At 37.2% G+C, this 20,018-nt stretch overlaps 1 protein-coding gene across 1 annotated transcript; it reads left to right on the plus strand.

The window, feature by feature from the left end:
- The first annotated feature begins 17,455 nt into the window (after window positions 1-17,455).
- On the plus strand, window positions 17,456-18,520 carry LOC104239071 (mitogen-activated protein kinase kinase kinase 20-like). The gene has a single exon (XM_009793601.1). The coding sequence runs from the start codon at window positions 17,456-17,458 to the stop codon at window positions 18,518-18,520; it is 1,065 nt and encodes a 354-aa protein (XP_009791903.1).
- Window positions 18,521-20,018: the final 1,498 nt, after the last annotated feature.

Consider the following 20,018-nt stretch of genomic DNA (forward strand, 5'->3'; position numbering starts at 1 on the left):
AGCTAATACACTGCCCAATACTTTCTTGTTTATTGCCATTGTATGCATTTACACATGACAAAGGAAAAATAATACATTAAATGTCTTCACACTTTAAACTACTCCTTGGTCGATGCCTTTTGACCACAAGAAAAAAATAAAAGAAAAAACTAAACATTAAATGTCTTCAAACTCCTTGATCATCGCCATTTGTGATTGTTCAAGAACCTTGTCCCTGTTTTCAAGAGGAAAAAATAAAAGATCAAAATCCAACAAAGAACAAAAATTCCAACAAGATGAACTATTTAGTTACATGGACGTTGTGTTATAAGTTAAAAGACACTTTTGCATTTCCACATAAATAATATCTTAAATAGTTTTGCATTCTCAAAGTGGCAGTAGATTTTAGTCATCCAACACCATATTTTCTGAAAGTGGAGGGTGCTCACCACTAGAGCAACCCACTCTTGTCAACATAGTATAGTGGGAAAATAGCATTTAGTCATCCAACACCATTTTTTCTGTTATTACGAACTGTGTACATAATAACCTGAACTGTACATAATAACCTGAACTCTTACTGGTTTATCTTGAGTTGGCATGTTTCATGTGCCATAGGCTGAGTTCTAGATATAAATGCTATTGTCGTCCCACAAAACTGAAATTGATCAAACATAAATGAGTATATATCAATAAAACCAAACCAACCCACCCGTCACTACCAAAAAGGAACTGCATCCATAAAATATAAGAAGTGCAATGAAACAGGAGAATGTAGATCTTAAGAATTAGCAGCAATAAGCCTCTATGTCTTGTCATCAGAATACCTTTGGAACTAGCTTCACCTTTAATTTTCTATTGCATTTACTCATCACCTAGCTTGACACTTCCATGTCAAATGGGTATGATATGTATGTTAATAATTCAAACAAATGGTTCAATATATATTTTGACGGAGACATTTTGGTTGTAAGAGGAGATTTCATACCAATAGCTTTCAAATTTTTAAATACTACAAAAATTCATGTAGTAGAGAGGTCTCCTAGTCATAAGGAGTTGCATGATCAAAGAAAAGTAAGTTCAGCGAAATAATAAGTAGAAAATCAGAACTCATGTCTCTAGGTTGAAATGTACAATAGGTTACCAATGTTAAGGACAACGCACTTCTATAAATCTCTGAAGAAACAACCGTAGAACGACAGTGGTAACTCACAAGCAAAGACTAGTAGAATTATTGCACGCGCATAGGTAGAAGATAATATGAAATTTTCGTGGAATCATCGATAAACAAACTTTTTTTACCACTAGCCTTAAATATCAATAGATGTATAAAAGAACTCCTTGTAACAACAGGATTAATCCAATCAGTTTTATTCATTAAAAACAAACCAAAACTACTTCCCTGTCAAGTTTTTACACTAACTAAAACTACTTCTCTTTCGACAAACCATAAAATCAGAACCAAAAGATATTGCCTCCTTCGCATATTCATTTGGCAGTCACTTCATAAATCGTGAATCTGATTTTAGTGGTCAATGAAGTGCGACGAGAACCATAAGATCTCAGGTTCAAATCTTAGAGAAAACAAAAAAAATTGGGTAAATATTATTCCATATGTCGAAGCCTTAGTGAACAGAGTTACCTGATACATATGTTGATGGGAGATAATAAGTACCCAATAAAATTCAAGGTACGTACTAGCTGACCTGAATACACCATCATCAAAATAATAAATAATATAAATAAATCGAAAATCTTATTCAAGCACAACCACAACTCTAGTAAAGATTTATCACACATATAGTATTGCCATCAAGATTAATACAGCAGCAAAATATACAATAAATCAACCCCCAAATAAGATAATTAATTGAAGATTCTGGGAAGCTAAAATACAAAAAATTCAAGAATCCACGAAAATCACTTCCTCTCAATTCTTTTGGAGTGATTTAAATAATTAATTAGTTCAATAGAATAACCCCCACATTAGAATTAGAAGCTAAACTATGAAAAACCAAGTTAATTTTAAGAGAGAAGAAGGGCACACGTTACCTGTTGGAAGCAGCAGCCGCAGTAGCTCGAGCAAAATGCTGGCTGTTGCAGAAGGTTATATTATAAATAAGTGCATAACAGTTGTATACAATTTTATCACTTTTAAATTATTTCAAAGAAGAAACATAGGATATGAGCTGAGGATTGAGCAACAGATAATTCATCTAGTCATTTTTAGATGTATTTATATAGTGGTAATTATTTATTATAGTAAGCGGCGTAAAGTCTTATGAATTTTGTGTTGGTTGACATGGAGGATGTTACCAAGATTTCTTTATATACACAATGTCATTGGGATCCAAACAGTTGTACTACCATTCCAATAGAGACGCTACATATAAGAGATGCCTCAAAATTAAAGATAAGTTACATATAAGAGATGCCTCAAAATCAGAGAGAGAAACTACATATAATTCCAGTAGCATGTCATCTCATGTTAACATTACGTATATTTCAAACAAATAGACGAGACAATTCATGAAGCAAAATCCAGAAATTGCACCAGGATATAAAACTAGAATACAATTTCATAGGCCTTGTTGACAAATCCAGAATTGACATGAACATATAACAAGCCAATAGCTTATTCTCAAGAAAACAAAAATTAAAGAAGGAGAAGATGAAGAGAAAATAAGAAGGAAGAATTGTCAAGAAGAGTACAAAATATTAACAGTACCTGTTGCATTTTGGCTATGATAATAGCCAATTGCTCTTGGATCCTCTTATCTACTTCTGCGTTCACGTGTTCATGCACATCCTCCAAATTCTTTTGCAACTCTTTTTCCAACTTCCTTTGCAACTATGTTCTATATTCCTTTGCAACTCCTTAGCCATTTGTTCACGTTCTTCTTGCAATCTGAGTCTATTTTCATAAAACATTTTGAGTCTGTCAGGCATTTTAAACTAGAATCCACGATAATTTACTAAGTCCAACTTTCATAAAATAACATTTTCTGCCACAAAGTATAACATTTAATTTATAGCCACACGCAAAAATTAGGTAATAAAAGATGATGTAATTCCTACTAAGAAATATCATACATGCTAACAGTTCTTGTCTCGTCTAGGACTAGCTTTGTTTGCTTCTGAAGATGATCAGAAAAAGCCAACAGGCTTGAAAGATAAGAATTCCATTGCAGCAACCTTACATGGCTAACCATACCTTAATCATAACTAATTAGCGAAAACTCTATGTATAATTTGTCATATAAGCTATGATTACGTTATACAAAAATGAACTTCTTTACAACAAATAATACATTTGAAACCAATAAAAGATAAAAATATACAGACATTTCACCACCACAATCAAATGGCACACTCAAACTATATTTGGAAAATGCTATAAAATAAAAAGTAAGACAAGTCCTTGCTACTTGTAACACTGGAAAAGATCCACTTTAAAAGCATGGAGCAGGTTCCTTCTTTTTGTTTCATCTTTTTCTATATAAATAAATGCTAAATTGTCTATTTTTGTTTCTCATCTAATATACTGGAGCAGTTAAATATTGAACACACAGAGATTTATCTCCATAACACACTATAAGAGAATCAATATCTAACAGCATCGCAAGTAGTGTGACATAAGTCATATCCAATAGTATCCAAATCCCTACACATCATACTTTAGTGCAAATCCTAGCTCCAAAATAAGGCAGCCACATACTAGGAAAACAACATAAAGACGGTTTCATCATTAGGGATGCTGAATTTTCAGAAGAAAAAAAATGCAAGGCTTTGAAAGTTGTTTGAAAAGACTTGATTTCATAAAGAACATAAATTATTTAAGTTGAGTACAAGACCTGACTCACATGCTCTCCTTCCTGAATTATTTATAAGTATGACTTTTTTTCTAAATATACAAGAAAAGACAGAGTAGAATGTTTGGGTGAAGTGAACAACGCTCATAAGTGTATAAAGTAGAGATTAAATAAAGAAAAAATGCTCATGTTCTACAAATTAAATACATCGGAAAATTTCTTAAAACTCAATATTTCAAAAGGAACAGAATCCATCTTCAAAACTAAAAATCCAAGTAAATTCAACATAAAAGAAACCTTTTTTGCACAATTACTGAACTCAAGATACCCAATATAATATTGAGCATACAATCACAATAACAACACCAAAAGGTCTAGAATTAAAAAAAAAAAACTTTCAGCTTACCTAGAGAAAGAGATAACTGAGATAGGACCGTCAAGACCGAGAATTGAAAAAATATGGGAATAAAACTTCAAAAGACAAGCACCAATTAATAGTCGCCACTAATAAAATAATTAAATTAAAAAGAGTAAATAAAAAATAAATTTCTTAATCAAAAGACCTCAAACATATCAAATGTCTCTCGATTTCTTTTCTGCAGTACCACTTGTTTGCTCTCTTCCTTCTCTGTAAAATTCTCAATGTTCTTTCCAGTCGAAAATCTCAAATGTCTCAAATCTATCTACTCAAATCACAAAATGTGAACCATATGGTAGAGATTCAAAAGCCCTAATTACAAATTGTGACTCCATCAGGTATGTGCTTAAATCTCAATTAATTAGTGGCGACTATTAATTTAATCGTGCGACTATTAATTTAATCGAGAGACTATTAATTTAATTATACATTGAGAATTTTGCTTGTTGTTTTTGGGCAATCATTCTTATATAGGCCATATCTCTTTGTTCGTCTACTTCATCGAGTTGCTGCCTTCTTCTCTCGTCGTTGCTTGCGCCGCTCTTATAGGAGTATCTTAGGTTGGGTTCTCCGACCTCGACTGGTATTACTGCCTTAGTCCCGTAGACCAAAGAGTAGGGCATCTCTCCTGTGCTCGTTTTCGGAGTTGTTCGGTAAGCCCACAACACTTCTGGTAATATTTCACAATCCCTTGGCATCTTCAAGCTTCTTCTTCATGATGTTTAGTATCGATTTGTTGGAGGACCCTACTTTTCCGTTGCCCAGGGGGTGGTATGGGGTCGAGAATATCCTTTTGATATGTCATTTCTCGAAGAATTCGATGTTTTTCTTTCCCGTGAACTGTAGTCCATTGTCGCAGTTGACCTCTTTGGGAAGGCTGAATCGACATATGATATTTCTCCATATAAAGGTGATTACTTCATGTTCCCATATTTGGGAGAATGCTCCTTCTTCCACCCACTTAGAGAAATAGTTAGTTGAAATCAAAAGGAATCGTACGTTACCTCGCCCTGCCGGGAGGGGGCCCACAATGTCCATTACCCATTTGATGAATGACCAAGGTGAGGTGACCGAGTCGAGGTGTTCGCCCACTTGGTGAATTATTGGGGTGTACTTTTGGCATTGCTCGCATCTCTTCACGAAGGTCTGCAACCTCCTTTTTCATGGTGGTCCAGTGATAAGTGGGGATTTTGACCGCTTATTAGTGCCTTTTAGCTTTAGTTTTAGTCTAAAAGCATTGAATTGTATTCCCGAAACTAATAAAATTATGCAAAATTGTAGGAATGATGGAAGTTAATCTCCCGAGAGAAAGTCCGGCTCAAAGTGGAGTAGTCCAAGCACAAAGCAACAAAAGGCAGAGAAGCACACAATGTCCGGTCCGCAGAAGGAATTCTGTGGCAGCAGAAGAAATTGCGTACCGTAGAATTCCACCGCAGCCGCAAACAAAGAAGAAAACTTTAGCAAATATTTGCGTAAATTGCGTAACGCACATAAATTGTGCAGCCGCAAATCTAAGCTAGAAGTTGAAGATCAGAGAGTGTGCAAAAGACTAAGTCCAGAGCCTCTGTGAATTGTAGACCGCGCATGAATTGTGCGGCCGCAGTCCTAATTCTGCGAACCGCAAAAAAGTTGCCTTGCTGCTGCAGTTCAGAAATGTGCAGTAGCAGACATCCAGTTCCTGACAGATGAAGAAATCTGCGGACCGCACATGGAATTGTGCGGCCGCAGAACCTCCCGATGGATATTTTGTCCGATATTTTCAGCCTTATATAAATATAAGAGTTTCACGAAATTAGGTCAAGTTTTGAATATTTGAAGCACTGTAGCCATTTTTCTTTGCTGTTTTAGGAAAATTTAGCTTACTTTGGTGTTTTAAAATTAGATTTCTTTAGTTTAATCTTTCAATATGAGTTTTATTAGCTTATCCTCCTTGTTTTCTTATACACTCACTATGAGTAGGTAGATTCTTACTAGGGTTGTGACCCAACCCTAATGTGTAAACCTTATGGGTGATCAATTTTATGCTTGTTTATGATTGGGTGTTTATTATTTAGCTTAGTTCATGCTTTATTTGTAGAATTAATGGTTGCAAACATTTATTCATGCTTATCTGACTTAAGTATCTACTTGAGAAAGAGGGACCTAGTCTAGTTAACATAGCTAGCAAGAAATTAGGCCAATTGAGAGATTGATTAACCTAATTAAAGGGTTCAACCTAGAGATAGTAACAACCCGACTTGAGCTCTTATCAACTGTTTTGGTTTATACCCATTTGGTCTTGACAAAGACCGAGAGATATTGAGTGGGTAACATGGAGTTGTGAGCTATAATACACCCCAATCACCAAAATAAGTATAAAAGTTTTTATCCCGTTAGGAAAACACCCGGGTCATGGTCACAACCCTAGGCCTTTATATATTTGGAAAACCCTCAAAAATAATTATCACTAGTCTTATATCTTTAATTTGTATTCCTTAGATTAATACTAGATATAGAAACAAATACCCTATTGTGGAAGTGCAATCTAGATACTTCACTTGCCCATTCCGAATATATACTCCTAGCTCCCATTTTAACTCCTTGTAGATTCGACCCTGACTCTTTGTTGGGTTTTATTATTGCATACAACCGTGTTATGCCTCTTGTGAGGTGTACATTTGGACGTGATCAATTTTTAGTGCCGTTTTCATGGAGTTAAAACGGTGTTAGCTATATATTTAGGTGTATTTTTGGAATATCTTCTTTTCCTTCCGTGTTACTAACGTGTTTGAAAAATCGTAGTTACAACCATGGCAAACAATGGGCTCAAAAATATTGCTTTGGGGGATGTGGACGTTGAGGACGAGCAAGTTGATGAGGTTCCTCTTGAACCTCAAGGCAATAAAAGAGGCCGAGTGCCTCATGACAACTGCCCCGCTCCACCCCCACCCCCACCATGAGCGGCTCCATACCGGTTGTTACCCAATGAAGGATATGCAAGTGCAATAGTCCCTCCCCGTATTAGGGCGGACAAATTTCAAATCACCAATGTGATGCTCACTTTGCTAGAGAAACGAGGTTTCTTCACCAGTGCCCCAAGTCAAAATGCATACAAACATTCGAAGGGGTTTGTGGACACTTATAAGAGGACAAGCAAACAAATGTCTCCGAGGATTTATTGAGGCTAAGGCTTTTCCCTTCTCTTTACAGGGGAAAGCTTTAGATTGGTTGGAATGTTTACCGAGCCATTACATTCACACTTAGGGATGAATTGGCGGAGAAATCTATTTCTAAGTTCTTCTCTCCGGGGCACATGGCTACACTTCTGGATGAGATTCTAGTATTCAAGTAAGAGCCCAATGGCCATCCGGCCTAGGGAAGATCCATACCGGAATATGCATCACTGATCGCAGTCATCCAGTACCGAGGACACAAGCCAGTCTAGCCTCATGGAGAAGATCCATCTCCCGGTATAATACTTCGGACAAGATCCATGTCCAGGGAAGATCCAACCCTAAATATCATCATATGTGCTCACTGGGGGTGTAAAGACTCTGGAGGGGCTTCTCTCATTAGCCCAAGCGCTATAACAAAGCCAACGAAGACTTGTTCAATATCTCGCTGCGGTGTGCAGCCCAATCTCATATCGCCAATCAATATCAGGCTCTCGGCCTCACTCAGTCAATACTCTCCAGTCTCTTACACACACGGGCTAACAATGTCATGATATGAGCCCGAATAATGATATGGTATGTCAATTAACAATAATCGAGACTGAAGCATGATATAATATGCATGAACATGACTGAGTATAGACTATAAATGAAACTAATGACATGATAGCAAGAAACGACCTCTCGGGTCTCAACAGTGTTGGCGTGAAGCCTTAACATGGTAATTAACATGATTGGTAGCTAATTAGCTTAAGCACATAATTTGCAACACAGATATCAACACAAAAGGAGTCACTAAGCGGTGCCATGGAATGATCCAGGCCGCATTTATCACGGTGTATGCCCACACGCCCGTCATTTGGCATTGCATCACCACAATAGTAATCATAGAACACATAGTTCGGGGTTTCAAAACCTCAGAACCAAGTTTGGAAGCATTACTTACCTCAAGCCAAGCCAAACTCTAGCCCGTGATGCCTTTTCCTCTCGATTCGGTCTCCAAGTACCCCGAATCAAACCAAAATCAGTATATAACCATCAAAATATGTTAATGGAACAAATTCCACTGGAAAATAATCAAATTACAATAGAAATCCCGAAATTAACCAAACCCGACCCCCGGGTCCACATCTCAGAATCCGACAAAATTTACATCAATGGAGTTCTTATCCCCCCACGAGTTCATTCATACCAAAAGTACCAAAATCCGACCACAAATGACCTCTCAAATACCTAATTCTAGGTCTTCAATTTTTCAAACCCTAACCCCCAATTAGCTACTGATTTTCCCATAGATTCCAAGCTTAAAATCTTAAAAATCATATGGTCCAAAAACCTTACCTCCATGATTCCCTCTTCAATTTTCTTCCTCAAGCTCAAACCTGTATGAGAAAAATGATGAAGTAACCAAAAATTCGCGAAGGAAACCTTATATACTTTCTGACCCAAGTTTTTTGCACCTGAGGTCCCTACACCGCACCTGCAATATCGCATCTGTGGCCAAAGCACCGTATCTGAAGGTTTCACTTAAAACCAAAACTCCGCACCTGCGCCTCAACATCCGCACCTGCGGTCTCGTAGGTGTGACCAATCACCCGCACCTGCACTTCAGCCCTTCACGCCAACTTTCGGATCTATGGCTAGCCTTCCTCTTCTGCGGTACCGCACCTACGGTCCCCAAGCCGCATGTGCGGTTATGATAGTGGTTCAATAGCTTCAGCTACAAATCTCAACTTCAAATCTCCCGTTAACCATCCGAAATCACCCCGAGTCCCCGGGACTTCAACCAAAAGTACGAACAAGACATATACTTCTATCCAAACTTATATCAAACTACAAATCACCTAAAACAACATCAAATCAACAAAGATAACGCCGAATTCAAGCCTAAGGTTCCAAAATCTTCCGAATTCTGCTTTTGATCAAAAAGTCTATCAAACCACCTCTGAATGACCTGAAATTTTGCACACACGTCGGAAATAGCACAACAGACCTACTCCAACTTTCGGAATCCCATTCCGACTCCTATAGCAAAATCTCACCTATCAACCAGAAAACGCCAAATTCCACTTTCGCCAATTCAAGTCTAAATCTACCCCGGACCTCCAAAACATATTCCGATCACGCTCCTAAGTCCCAAATCACCTCCAGAAGCTATCCAAATCATAAAAACCAAATTCCGAGATCGAATGCTCACAAGTCAACTTCCGGTTGACTTTCCAACTCAAAGGCTAACTTTAGACACTAAATGTCTCAAACCTTACAAAACCATTCCGGATTCGAACCGACTAATTTGATACCATATAACACAGATAAACAAAACAATTAGAAGCAGAAATGGGGGAAAAGGAATGGCAACTCATGAAACGACCGGTCGAGTCATTACATAACTCATATATTTTCACCATGGTAACTGTCACAGGGGTGTTTTATGCTCCACAAAACAGCCTGCGTGACAGCCAAGTCTCGACTTGACTTCAGCCTGTTCCAACACTCGGCCAAAATTCTGCAACTTTGGACTTAGATTTATTTAGGCAGCTTTCAACGTAGTAAGTAGATACTGATTTTAGGCAACGGAAAATTGAATGAAGGGACAGAAAATTAAAGTGAACAAAAGGCACAATATACAGGAAACTCTTTCCCAACTTTGTATTTAACTCGAGAATACAAAGAAAACTCAAACTCCGTAGTACATCCGTGTACAAAATAAGGATCACTCTTGACCCTCACAAGACTACTCTTAGCCTTAGGTTGTTTTCACTCTTGAAAACATGTTTAGGACTCCTTCCTAACTCAATTGTGTGCTCTCACACGTTTTTCTCTCTCTCCAAAAAGGGAAGGGTGCTGTCCATTTATAACATATGAACCAGCCCCATTTACACAATAGTTGCCTATATTTAGGCTTAGGCACTTGCTTAGTCAGCCCACTACTTTAGCTTAGTGTAGTTGACACCCCCAACTACTAGGATCATGTAAATCATGCTAAAGATAATGAGATCATGGCCCTCAAAAACGTGCTAACTCCTGCCAGCTTTTTGGACAATGCTCAACTGCTGCCCATGTGCACAGCATGTGCCGATAACCGCCTTTGACTTTGTCAATCCAAGACTTGCTGCCCAATTTCGTGCCATGGCCTGGACCAGGCGCCAATGCCATTGTATCCAGCTGCATTGTGCCGCAATTAGCCTTGCCATCCGCCCACGAACTTGGCCCGTTTGCCGCAACTCAATGGCATGACAAGTCTGCCCGCGCACTGCCTTTCCGTTGCACATTTGCTTGCCTTTGCCCATCCGTTTTTGCCTTGCCTTGGCATCACTGCCTCATGCCTTGATGCCTTTGCCATGATTAAGTGCCATCCTTAGCCCGCAACTCCTTGTCAAGCTCTTGCCAAGCTGCCTCGCCTCCGTCAAAGCCTTGGCCATCACTTGCCCGTTTCCCATTTTTGACATTGGTGCTGCTCATGCACCAAACTTTGCAACACTCTTGCTGCCTCATGACAACACTCTTGTTGTCCCGTCGAGTTCCATTTTTGGGGGTCTAACAAACCACCCACACTCTTTGAAACTCGACGTCCTCGTCGAGGTCAACTCAATGTAAGAGTCCCAAGGGGTTGACAATCAACGCACCTTGACCTCGTTTCTCTTCAGCTACAATTGCATTGACACCAACAGTTTGTTTGTCACTGTCCAGCGCCTCCAATGCAGCTCTCTTCTCCGTGGCAGTCATGGCATTTAATACTGCCTTGTTCGGACAGTCCCTCGCTCGATGTGGTCCATCACAAAGGAAACAACCACTGAATTTGCTGCCCTTCTCCTTGCTCTTTGAAGTTCCAGCTTCCTGCTTTCCCTTCCCCTTGTCTTCATTTGCATTGCCATTTTCACATTTCTTCCACTCCTTTGCCTTGTCCTTCTTTCCGTCTTTGGACTTTGAAGCAGAAGTCTCATCACTCAAGTGAAAATCGCCCAATGCATCAGCCGCAGCCACAGCACTTGCAAGGCTTTGAATATTCTGCCTTCGCAACTCGAGTTGTGCCCACTGTTGCAGCCCGCTCATGAAGTTGTGCAACTTGTCTTCTTCCGACATGTTGCTGATGCTCAGCATCAAAGATGTGAACTCTTTCACATATGCTCTAACTGATCCGGTGTGTTTCAACTTTTTCAGTTTGTCCCTAGCAATCCAAGATGTATTACTAGGAAGGAACTGATCCTTCAATTCCTTTTTAAGCCGCTCCCACGACTCAATCTTTGGTCTACCCAAACTTTCATCTTCAGCCACACGAGTGCGCCACCATAACTTAGCATCTTCACTCAAATACATGCTAGTCAAGGTTACTTTCTCCATCTCGTCTTGCACACGAATAAGCATGAAAGTACTGCTCCATATCCCAAAGAAAATTCTCCAACTCACGTGCACTCCTTGCACCACTAAATGCCTTAGGTTCAGGAATTCTCACCTTGAGACGTTCAGCACCACGTTGAGGAGCATCCTCGCCCACAACACGTCGTAGCACCACTGTTTCCGTCCTCAGATCCGCATTCTCTTGACTTAGCCTTGCCAATTCTGCCTCAAGGTAGGCAAGCCTTGTCACAAGGGTCTAAAATTCTTCACCATCAGGAACATTTCCCACCAATGCTTCCAGTTTCGTTAGCCTTTCTCGCAGTTCATTGTTACCACCAGCCATGTTCTCGAACAAGACCACGAAATCTGCCACAGCCCGTCGTGTCTCCGTCACGAACCTGCTCCGCTCTGATACCAGTTGTCACAGGGGTGTTTTATGCTCCACAAAAACAGCCTGCGCGGCAGCCAAGTCTCGACTTGACTTCAGCCTGTTCCAACACTCGGCCAAAATTCTGCAACTTTGGACTTAGATTTATTTAGGCAGCTTTCAACGTAGTAAGTAGATACTGATTTTAGGCAACGGAAAATTGAATGAAGGGACAAAAAATTAAAGTGAACAAAAGGCACAATATACAGGAAACTCTTTCCCAACTTTGTATTTAACTCGAGAATACAAAGAAAACTCAAACTCCGTAGTACATCCGCGTACAAAATGAAGATCACTCTTGACCCTCACAAGACTACTCTTAGCCGTAGGTTGTTTTCACTCTTGAAAACAGGTTTTAGGACTCCTTCCTAACTCAAGTGTGTGCTCTCACACGTTTTTCACTCCCTCTCCAAAAAGGGAAGGGTGCTGTCCATTTATAACATATGAACCAGCCCCATTTACACAATAGTTGCCTATATTTAGGCTTAGGCATTTGCTTAGTCAGCCCACTACTTTAGCTTAGTGTAGTTGACACCCCCAACTACTAGGATCATGTAAATCATGCTAAAGATAATGAGATCATGGCCCTCAAAAACGTGCTAACTCCTGCCAGCTTTTTGGACAATGCTCAACTGCTGCCCATGTGCACAGCATGTGCCGATAACCGCCTTTGACTTTGTCAATCCAAGACTTGCTGCCCAATTTCGTGCCATGGCCTGGGCTAGGCGCCAATGCCATTGTATCCAGCTGCATTGTGCCGCAATTAGCCTTGCCATCCGCCCACGAACTTGGCCCGTTTGCCGCAACTCAATGGCATGACAAGTCTGCCCGCGCACTGCCTTTCCGTTGCACATTTGCTTGCCTTTGCCCATCCGTTTTTGCCTTGCCTTGGCATCACTGCCTCATGCCTTGATGCCTTTGCCATGATTAAGTGCCATCCTTAGCCCGCAACTCATTGTCAAGCTCTTGCCAAGCTGCCTCGCCTTCGTCAAAGCCTTGGCCATCCCTTGCCTGTTTTCCATTTTTGACATTGGTGCTGATCATGCACCAAACTTTGCAACACTCTTGCTGCCTCATGACAACACTCTTGTTGTCCGGTCGAGCTCAATTGTTGGAGGTCTAACAGTAACCATCCAAAGGAAGAGTAGCACCTTCCACGCAGTGGAAGTTCCAAGAATGTGGTGCAAGAGAAACATTATCAAATATCAGAACATATATATTACCAGAAATTAGAACACATAAATAACCTTGATCAAATATTGACAGGGCACAAATTTTGCATTACCATCGACTGAAGTGAAGCTTCCATTGTATTAGGAGCTAAAGATATTAAAGTTTCATAGTATCAGATACTTGTATATGCTCCTACTACAATTTCCTATGGAGCCAGCAATACATCCAAATCAACGGTTCAACAGATAATAAAGACTCCATCTTCACATGATCAAACATTTTAAAAATATTGCTTCATTCAAGACACATTCGTACAATGCACAAATTTTTCTCAAAAATCTCAACTCAATGTTAGAAGAACAAGAAACACTTTTCTTATAATTGTATTTTCTCTCTTGGCTTGTGTTGCACTCTCACTTTCACAAAGTAGTTTTCTTCTCAAGAATTAATTATCAAATTTTCTTCCATCACCCTTTATATAGCATCACCTATAAATTCTTTTCCTATTTGGTTGAAGTAATGATTTACTTAGGGTAAAAGTTTAATTCAAAAATAAACTTTATGGAAGAAATCGAATCACGTTCCCAAGGGTAACGTGGCTGAAGGTATTTTATGCCAAGTCCAATTGAATTTTCACGCCTGTTCGTCCAATTCAACATTGGACTTTCACGTCCTTGTGTACTTTACGATTCCAATTCCAAATTGGAGAATACACTAATATTATATACATAACTTTTATATAAATTAATATTATTTTATATTATATATATCACATATATATTTCAACTAAAAGATATAATTTAATTTTTTATTCTAAATAGAAAACTTCAATTTGTTCACAATATTAATTATATCCTCTGTGCTAGCAAAGAACATAGCAATATTTCATATGAACTAATAACTAAATTATTTGACTAATTAAATTCTTTAATTTAATTAACAAATAATAAAGTAATTAATCCTTTAGCAAAGATCAGAACACTATTGGTGTGCGACCCCACAGGTTCAATACTAAACCGGTAATAGATTGATCACATCAATATACTAATCAAGGGTGGCGTCTAGCAACACTCCTTAACGACCGGATAACATGAAATATACAATTTACTCTCAAGAACCAGTAGAAGAATAATGTAGTAATTCCTTCTGTCCTTATAGCTCTGGATCACCCTAGGATATGGTTCAACTGTTAAATCCTAATAGGCGACCAAATATGTGTTCATGTCAAATATAATCGACCATTGAATAACCTAAGAAACTCATATCTTCTTTCATTCAATTGCCCTGGCCAAGGTCTTAGTTTGGTCGCTTATAATTCATGACAACATGGAGCTTAAACTCAATACCAAGAGTTGACAGATTCCATCTTGATCAATCACTAATTCTACAAGTATCCAATCGTACCCAATATCCTTTCAACTATCGCCCAAGGGCCATAGGTGTCTAGTATTAAAGCACAACAAATAACTTGTCAATTACTATGACGATCTCAGGTCAAAGGATACTCTTACATCACATTCTTCAAGAGAATATCCTATTGACAGTTTATGGTAGTTCTAACCATTAGGAATTATCCAATGAGTCGGTTCAATGATCATATCTTTATATGCATCATCTATCTATGTGATTCAGTTAATGAGATCAATTAATCTTTATCCCATAAAGACAATCACATAAATATTGATCTATCCGGATTACTAATGTCCAGATTAATAAGCCTACGATCAAGAACAAATTTAGATTACATTGTAAGCGATTTTGCTCTCATTATCATGATCTCTATCAGGATGACAAATCTCAAAATTTAATTAAGGACCTTATCAAATTAATCAAACAATTAATAATAACTATGATAAAAGAATTCTATATATTTTTTATATCAAATAACGTTCACAAAAATATGTTCAAATCATCAAATATGATCGATTGAATCTAGGGCATATCTACTATATCCCTAACACCTCCCACCAATTTTAAGTGTATCTACAAAGAAAAGTCCATTAAAATTACCAGAAATCCAACAACAACAAACTCGTGAGAAAAAGAGTTAACAAAAAGAAGCCTCCAAGTTTTTTTTTTTTTTTTTTTTTTTTTTTTTTGCAGTAGATGAAAATTCTAGTGCATTCTTGTTGTCAGTATTCAATAGTTCGTATATCGGTCTGAAAAGACAAAAACATCATCTTGACCTCACTACACATTCATAACAAATTTGATTGGAACATTCAATTAAGAAAACACATACTAATGAGTCATAGTCATTGCAAACACGGAGATCCACATCAATCTTGTACTTGGTTGTTCTCTCAAAAAGAATTCTAGAGTGTAAATGATGTCTCTAGATTTGAATTGCTCGTATGGCAAGCCTTGTAAGTTGCATTCTAGGATGAAGATAGAGAAGTGATCCATCAAAAAACTCTGATTAACAACTAAAAAAATTTGGAATGGAAGGGGTAATCACGTTAATTTGGATCAAATTGTTACACTAACAATGTAAAGTTATTTTACTGTATCGAGTGTTATATATGTAACTACTACTATTTTACTTTGTTAATCTATAAAAATTTAACTCAGCAAATTTTGCTGTGTTTTCTTCTTATATCCTTCTTTGCTTTGGTAACTACTCTCACTTGTTTATCTCCGATTATTTTGCAGGCGCTGATGTTGAAGAAAGCATCTATCGAGTTGAAAACAGTTCTCACAAGTGTTTTATGTCTAAAACCATATAAAAATGGAATTTATGTATTGTCCATTGAAGATGATTAATTTCCCATTTTAGGTTAATTAAGTCGTCTCCCGAAGTGCGCAACGTAATAGCGTAAAGATGCGCCAATCGATTGATACAATTAGCCTAAAATCAAGTAGGAAGTCGAGAATTTTTTATATAGAGATACATGAGATACCAATCAAAACATGAAAGAGAACAAAAAGACAATAAAATTTCAAAGTAAGAGAGGAGATATATACCTCAGGGGAGTGGGAGAAAGAAGAAGATGAAACACAAAGGAAGGAATAAATAGGGAATTCATGGAGGGGGAAGAAGAAGTGAAACAGAATGAGTGTAAGTAAAGACTTTTGCTGGAGAATTTTGAACTATCAAGTAACGCTTGTGGCTTTTGTTGGTGACTGTTGGACTCTCTAGTTGTTTATCTTTGATTATAGTTGTGCCTTTTCGTGTAATTGAACCCTAAAATAGAAATAAAAGCTTAAAAATTTGAGAAATTAGATAAATGTAATTCCTATGCAATAACATATGCCACGTCACATTTCAAAACCCCAGCTTTATAATTATATATAGATATTTTGAATTTTTCAATCACATAATTAACAAGTAAAAAATTTCGCTATAAAACGATATGAAAAAAAAAATACTCAAGTCCAACTTTTAAAATCATTCTGTTCGCATAATATGTATGTTCAAGAAGCTGATTTTTTTTAGGTTTAGAATTTCAATTTACTGATTTGGAATTTAAACTGATTTTTTATTAAAAAAAATAAAATCTCGTGCAGTACAACAAGAGTAGGGTAGTGACAAGTGAGGCTTGCTCAGTTGGTAAAAACACCTCCACCTACGACCGTTAGGTCTTGGGTTCGAGTCACCATGGAGGGGAAGTGGAAGTGTGAAAACACTATAGATCCTCCTAATTTGGGAGGGGTTTTAAAAAAAAAAAAAAAGAGTAGGGTAGTTAGTTACCTTGACAAATTACGTACTCATCAAAGTAAAGGTCAAAAATTTGATGAAGTAAATTGCAAGAAAATAGGTTTTGGAAAGCCGTTGTTGAATAGATTTAGGAAACAAAGGTTTTAATTTTTTATGTTTTTCATAAGGGAGCCTAATTAATTACTTGGTGAATAATTAATCCATTATGGAAACAAACTAAAATGAAGGCATAATTCATATATTAATAGGATTCTAAATTACTTTAGGTCATGCATTATATATATAAGTAAGAACGTCTCTAATGATCATATTAAGTAGCTAGAGAAGTTTACTTTTATCAATAGTGTTAGGGTTACGTACTAAAGATCAGAAAGAAGTTACTCAAAGAATTAAATCCTGCGTTCCTCCTTGATTTATTCTCATTGCTAGGGTTAAGAATAGGTTTATATAGCTAGGGTGAAAATAGACAGAGAAGGAAAAGTTATCAAAGAATCAAGAATGCATTGGAAAAAGCTGAAAGCGTTGGGTGTTGGTTCTTATGGAACTGTGTCTCTTGCAGCACCAGTAGATGGTTCGTCTACTTTTGTAGCAGTGAAATCTGCAGAAGTGAAGGATTCATCTTCGCTTTCAATGGAAGGAGGAATATTGGACGCGCTAAAAGGGTCGCCATACGTAGTTCAGTGCTTTGGAGAAGATGTAAGTGTCGAAAGTGGTAAACATACTTATAATCTCTTGCTCGAATATGCTATTGGTGGGACTTTGCATGATTTGATTAATATGTACTCTAAGTCTAAGACGATGGTTGAAGAATCAGAGGTTGCATACTATGCTTTTCAGCTTTTGACTGGGATTTCTCATGTTCATCGTAAGGGTTTTATTCATTGCGATCTGAAACCGAGTAATATACTTGTTTTTCCTACTATTGATGACGAATATGGTAGTATTGTGGATGTGCGCCTGAAGTTGGCTGATTTTGGGTTGTCGTTGAGAACAGTAGAGAACGAAACACATACGTATTGGGATAGAGGCTCGAAGAAGTGTCGTCATCATATAGGGACTCTACTTTATGCTTCGCCAGAATCTGTAGCTCGGGGGATTCATGGTAAAGCTGTTGATATTTGGGCACTTGGTTGCATAGTTGTAGAGATGATAACAGGGAGACGGGTATGGTCGTGTTATGAAAGTGTTGATGATTTGGACTTCAAAATTACACATGAAGAACCTGTGATTCCTAGTAACGTTTCTAATATATGCAAGGACTTTCTGGTCAAGTGTTTTGAAAAGGATCATAACTGGAGATGGACCGCAGATATGTTGCTTAGTCATCCATTCATTAAGAATTCCACGTCCGGTAAATATCATCCAGAAGATCATGAGCTGATCAGTAATAAGGTTATTATTAACCCTTTTAGTCATTGCGAAAGTTGGGTTACTAAGGGGCACTTGTTTTCAACGTGCTTTCATTTGCCTTCAAGTGATAACTTCAGATCAGGATATGCTATTTTTCCAGCAGAGAATGCACAATGTCGAATGCACAATGTCGAATTACTGAACATATGGTAGTTGGCTTTTCCATTTTGGCATAAAAATTTGTAAACATAGTTTTGTTGTTGATGCTCATTAAAGCAATTAATGTGAAATATTTTGATGTAGCAGTAATGTAATCCTGTGTTATTTGAACCACCTGTATAAGCCATAAAAATCCAAGTTTTTTTATTTCTTCCGAGTTCCAAGTCAGTGAGGCCTTGATAATGTTTTCTACAAATCTAGCTTCTTTCCGTTTCTAATTGTCTCAATTTCCCGAAGCTTGTTTGGATGGTTGTTACCTATTGTATTGTATCGTATTGTTACTTTAGATACAATGTTTATTTTGATTGTTGCTTAAATTTTATTGTATCGTATCGTTAAATCTGTCTTTACACAACGATGGAAAGTGGCACACTTTATGCAACGAGCGATTTAGTGTGATCGCGTTATTACCTTGTCTTTTTCTCTTATCCCGCCCTTCATTATTATTAAATACTTTTATTTTATCCTTTACCGGACCTTTTTATATAATAATTCTATCCAGTATCATAATTTTTCTTTATAATATTGCAAGGTTATTCTTCATATTGCTGGTGCTTGATATCATGAAACGACGACAAACGATACAATCTATTCAAACATTGTATTCATCAAACGATATAGTATAATATAAATACAATACAATACTATACATTAAATGATATGTAACAACCATCCAAACAAGCTGTAAGTTGGATTGTACTAATTATTAGCTAGGAGACACATGTCCCGTATTAAATCAATATTTAGAGATAATTAATTAAAGCTGGATTTTAATCATGGTTATGATAATAAATATTTTATATATTTACTCCAAAAGACCCGGTAATCCCACCAATCTAGCTACTAAATTTAATTTTTATTATATGACCACTTGATTTGTTCAAAACATTATATGATCTGCAGTATCTATATATAACACATGCATGATTGAACAAAAATTAAACAAAATTCTGGTAAAAACATAAAGAGAATTATTTTTTGGCTCAAACTAAAAGAGGATTCTTTAAAGCGGAAGGATCCAAACTTATATACTTCTCTTTAATTATTAAAGGTTGAAATTCCTTTCTAAAGCATCCAAATGAGGTTCAGAATAGCTTTTACATAAGTGAAATATTCCACCTGATGTTAATTGCGGCTTAAAAATTTAAAAGGATTGACATGCATGGTGGTAAAAGATTTACTTGTATTCTCAAACTATTTGGAGGCTTATATCAAAGGGGCTTATTTACCACTATAAGTCCGCTTATCAAATTATCCTAAAAAATTTAAATAACAATGTTATAGGTTTTAGCTAGGTGTGTCAATGGTTCGGTTAGGTTTGTTATTTTACAAAATCTATATCATACCAAACTTTTGTTTATTCCATTTTGTATAACCAAAATTAATTTTTTGGAAATCGGCCCAATCATTTCGGTTTCTCTTCGGTATAGGTACGATTTGATTAACTTTTCCGTATTTTTAAAAATGCCATGCAAGACTCGCTAGTTAAAGT

This window comes from Nicotiana sylvestris, chromosome 10 (genome assembly GCF_000393655.2).
Source record: "Nicotiana sylvestris chromosome 10, ASM39365v2, whole genome shotgun sequence".
Classification (NCBI taxonomy): domain Eukaryota; kingdom Viridiplantae; phylum Streptophyta; class Magnoliopsida; order Solanales; family Solanaceae; genus Nicotiana; species Nicotiana sylvestris.

What these genes read in the sequence shown, in the direction of transcription:
- LOC104239071 (XM_009793601.1), top strand. Translation starts at nt 17,456, where the DNA reads ATGCATTGGAAAAAGCTGAAAGCGTTGGGTGTTGGTTCTTATGGAACT.